At 43.4% G+C, this 2,577-nt stretch overlaps 1 protein-coding gene across 1 annotated transcript in view; it reads right to left on the bottom strand.

The window, feature by feature from the left end:
• The window catches only part of arhgef15b (Rho guanine nucleotide exchange factor 15b), a gene marked incomplete at its 5' end in the record, with an annotated part of 18,721 nt that overhangs the window by 12,650 nt on the left and 3,494 nt on the right, over positions 1-2,577 (bottom strand). Inside the window, 3 exon segments of the mRNA XM_014019498.1 lie at positions 591-631; positions 746-788; positions 867-1,703. Of these exon segments, the coding sequence (XP_013874952.1) occupies positions 591-631; positions 746-788; positions 867-1,703 (921 nt within the window).

Below are 2,577 nucleotides of genomic sequence, written 5' to 3' on the forward strand. Positions count from 1 at the left end.
ATGGATCACTTGGGTTGTTACCAACATCTGGTGAAAATTTCATGTCATTAAACACCTCTAGTAATATATTTACTGAGAAAAATGTTGACGTGTTCAATACTTATTTTACCCGCTGTATATTTAAAAGTTTTATGACCTATTATGATCAACGGTTTTCTCTTGCTACTGTTCCACTGTAGGTGAAACTCCTACATTAGTTTTATAGCACCTGGTATTTCCAAGTTTACCTTGGTTTTTATTTTAATCGCTACTTTATTGGTATTTTATTGCCAATTGTATCATTTTATTTTTTAATAAATCTAATTTATTTCTTATTTTTATCTGGGATGCTGTCGCTAATGTGAAGCACTTTGGTTAGCTGTAAATGTGCTATACAAAGAAACCTGGAATGGAAGAAAAAGCTTAACATGAAGCAAACTGCTGAAATACCAAACATCATAGCTGGAATGTCCTGAAGGAGCTGAACGTTTTGACACATAAATAGTTGAAATAGCACAAAAATTGCAGAACAAAAGACAGCTTTCGAAGCATTCACTCAATAATAGCCCAGGTTTCAACAAATCGTCTGGAACTGGTCTGGTTTGCTTTACCGTTCTGGAGGTGAGACTCCAATTTGAACGAAAACTTCCTCCTGATGGGAGACATGAAAGAAGAAGTGAGACTGAGAAGTAAAAGTAAAATCAGTACAACATGTGAAGAATTTAAAAACGGATGAAACCGAATGCATCAAAGAGAAACGACTCACGGTTCTTTGTCCTCCCTTTCTTCCATCCCTCCATTCTCCTCTCCTGTTAAATAAAATTTTAAAAAAGCAGGTGATGTTTTTGTTTTCATCTACGCAGGAAACATAAACACGTTCGCCAAACCTGTTTGGTTTAAAGAAACATTGCTGAGCTTCCGGGGTTCTCTCTTTGAGGACGGCGATAGTGGCGGAGGTGGAGCAGGTCTGCATGGGGGTAGGTTTCCCGCCAGCATGTGAGTTTTCGGGGGACGGGCGGGCGGCGTGTCGTCCGGGCCCAGTTTGTCAACCACGACGGCGGGCGCGGCGTTCGATGCGCTGGCGTTGCTTTCAGAGAACCTCAGCAGGTCGCTTATTACAATTGTTTTTTTAGGGAAATCCTCAGGAACAGGGAGATGGACCTCGTAGATGTTTTCCTCTTCGTCTTGCGAGGTTGGCTCTCGGAGAGCTGGTAGAGATGGAGCAGGTTTTATAAGAGAAGACTCATAAATATTGGTGGCTTGAGAACCTGGCTCTGATATCCTCTGGCTGTGGTGGTTTGCAAGCAAACCATTCAGTTGTGCATGGAAATTTGATTTTTTTTGTTTTGTCCCGTGTTTCTCTTTTACAGGAGGACTGCTGGCCTCCTCCTTTGAAGGCAAACAGTCCTGGTAATCTGGTACATTTGATTTCGTACCCGGTTTCTCCTTTACGGAAGCACTCTCCGCCTCATCTTTGGCCTTGCCGTCAACTTTTCCTCCCTGCTCCGCCTCCTCGCTCCTCTTGCCGTTCTTCGGCGTCTGTCTCTTCACGTGGTTGTTCTCCTCCCCGGCTGACTCCACGTCCACGGGCACCCAGATCAGCATCATTCCAGGTCGCTGGAGGTGGCACAGGCAGCTGCAGCTCTGACCCGAGCAAGAAGCGAGAGACGCCTCTGCTTCGCCGCCTCCCGTCTCCTCGGCCTCCACCTCCTTCCCATCAGGTTCTGCAGTAAAACAGGGGTGATATAAACCTTTACGGGAGGAGGAAGTTATCTAACGGTGTTTCTTCCTTATGTCACAGAGGAAAACATTGAATAATTCTTCTTGAACATTCCATAAACATGTTACAGATATTGAGTCACATGAGGGTCATTTAAGAAACAAACTCTGAGTGATAAATAGCAGACGACCAAACCTCCTCAGCTGGCTCCYAGCTGCAAGCTCCTCCCACATATTTGAGCTCCTCTCTCTAAAGGTGAGTACGACCATCCCTCAGGGGAAGTCTCTGGTCTTTTTATCTTGTTGTTTTACTCCCAGCTGACAAGCCCTGTGGTTATCAGCTGGGAGCTGGAATGAAGACGGRCAGCTCCTTCAGTGCTAAAAGCACCTGCGGCACTAGAAACTCAGCTTGTCAACTTTCATCTCCATTAACCCGCCTCCCTGTCAAAACTCTAAAATGCTTAAATTCCTCCAGCTCACGTCAAACCTGCTTGGAAAAAACACACTTTCAACACTGGGGAAGAACTCGATCTGAACTAATACAGGTCTGTATGTTAACTTTTTTAGCTCATAGCACCGGTGCGACAGAGGTTGCTGGTTTTGTAGCACACAACAAAAAGTTGTAGCACCAGCATAAAATGTCTGTTCTGATCTCTAAACCAAAAGGCAGAATGGTGAATAATATGGTGAGTATTGTTGTAGGACAGGAGTCACCAACCTTTAACACAAAAAGCTACTTGTTTGATAAAAATAAAAACAAAGATTTACACAGCTCACCTTCAATTATAACAGTAAGAAATTTGCATAAACGTGAATATTTAACTACCTGGTTACAACTTAACGTTAATGACTCCTCATGATAGTTAGACAATAATTTAC

Source organism: Austrofundulus limnaeus, unplaced genomic scaffold (genome assembly GCF_001266775.1).
Source record: "Austrofundulus limnaeus strain Quisiro unplaced genomic scaffold, Austrofundulus_limnaeus-1.0 Scaffold223, whole genome shotgun sequence".
Taxonomy (NCBI): Eukaryota; Metazoa; Chordata; class Actinopteri; order Cyprinodontiformes; family Rivulidae; genus Austrofundulus; species Austrofundulus limnaeus.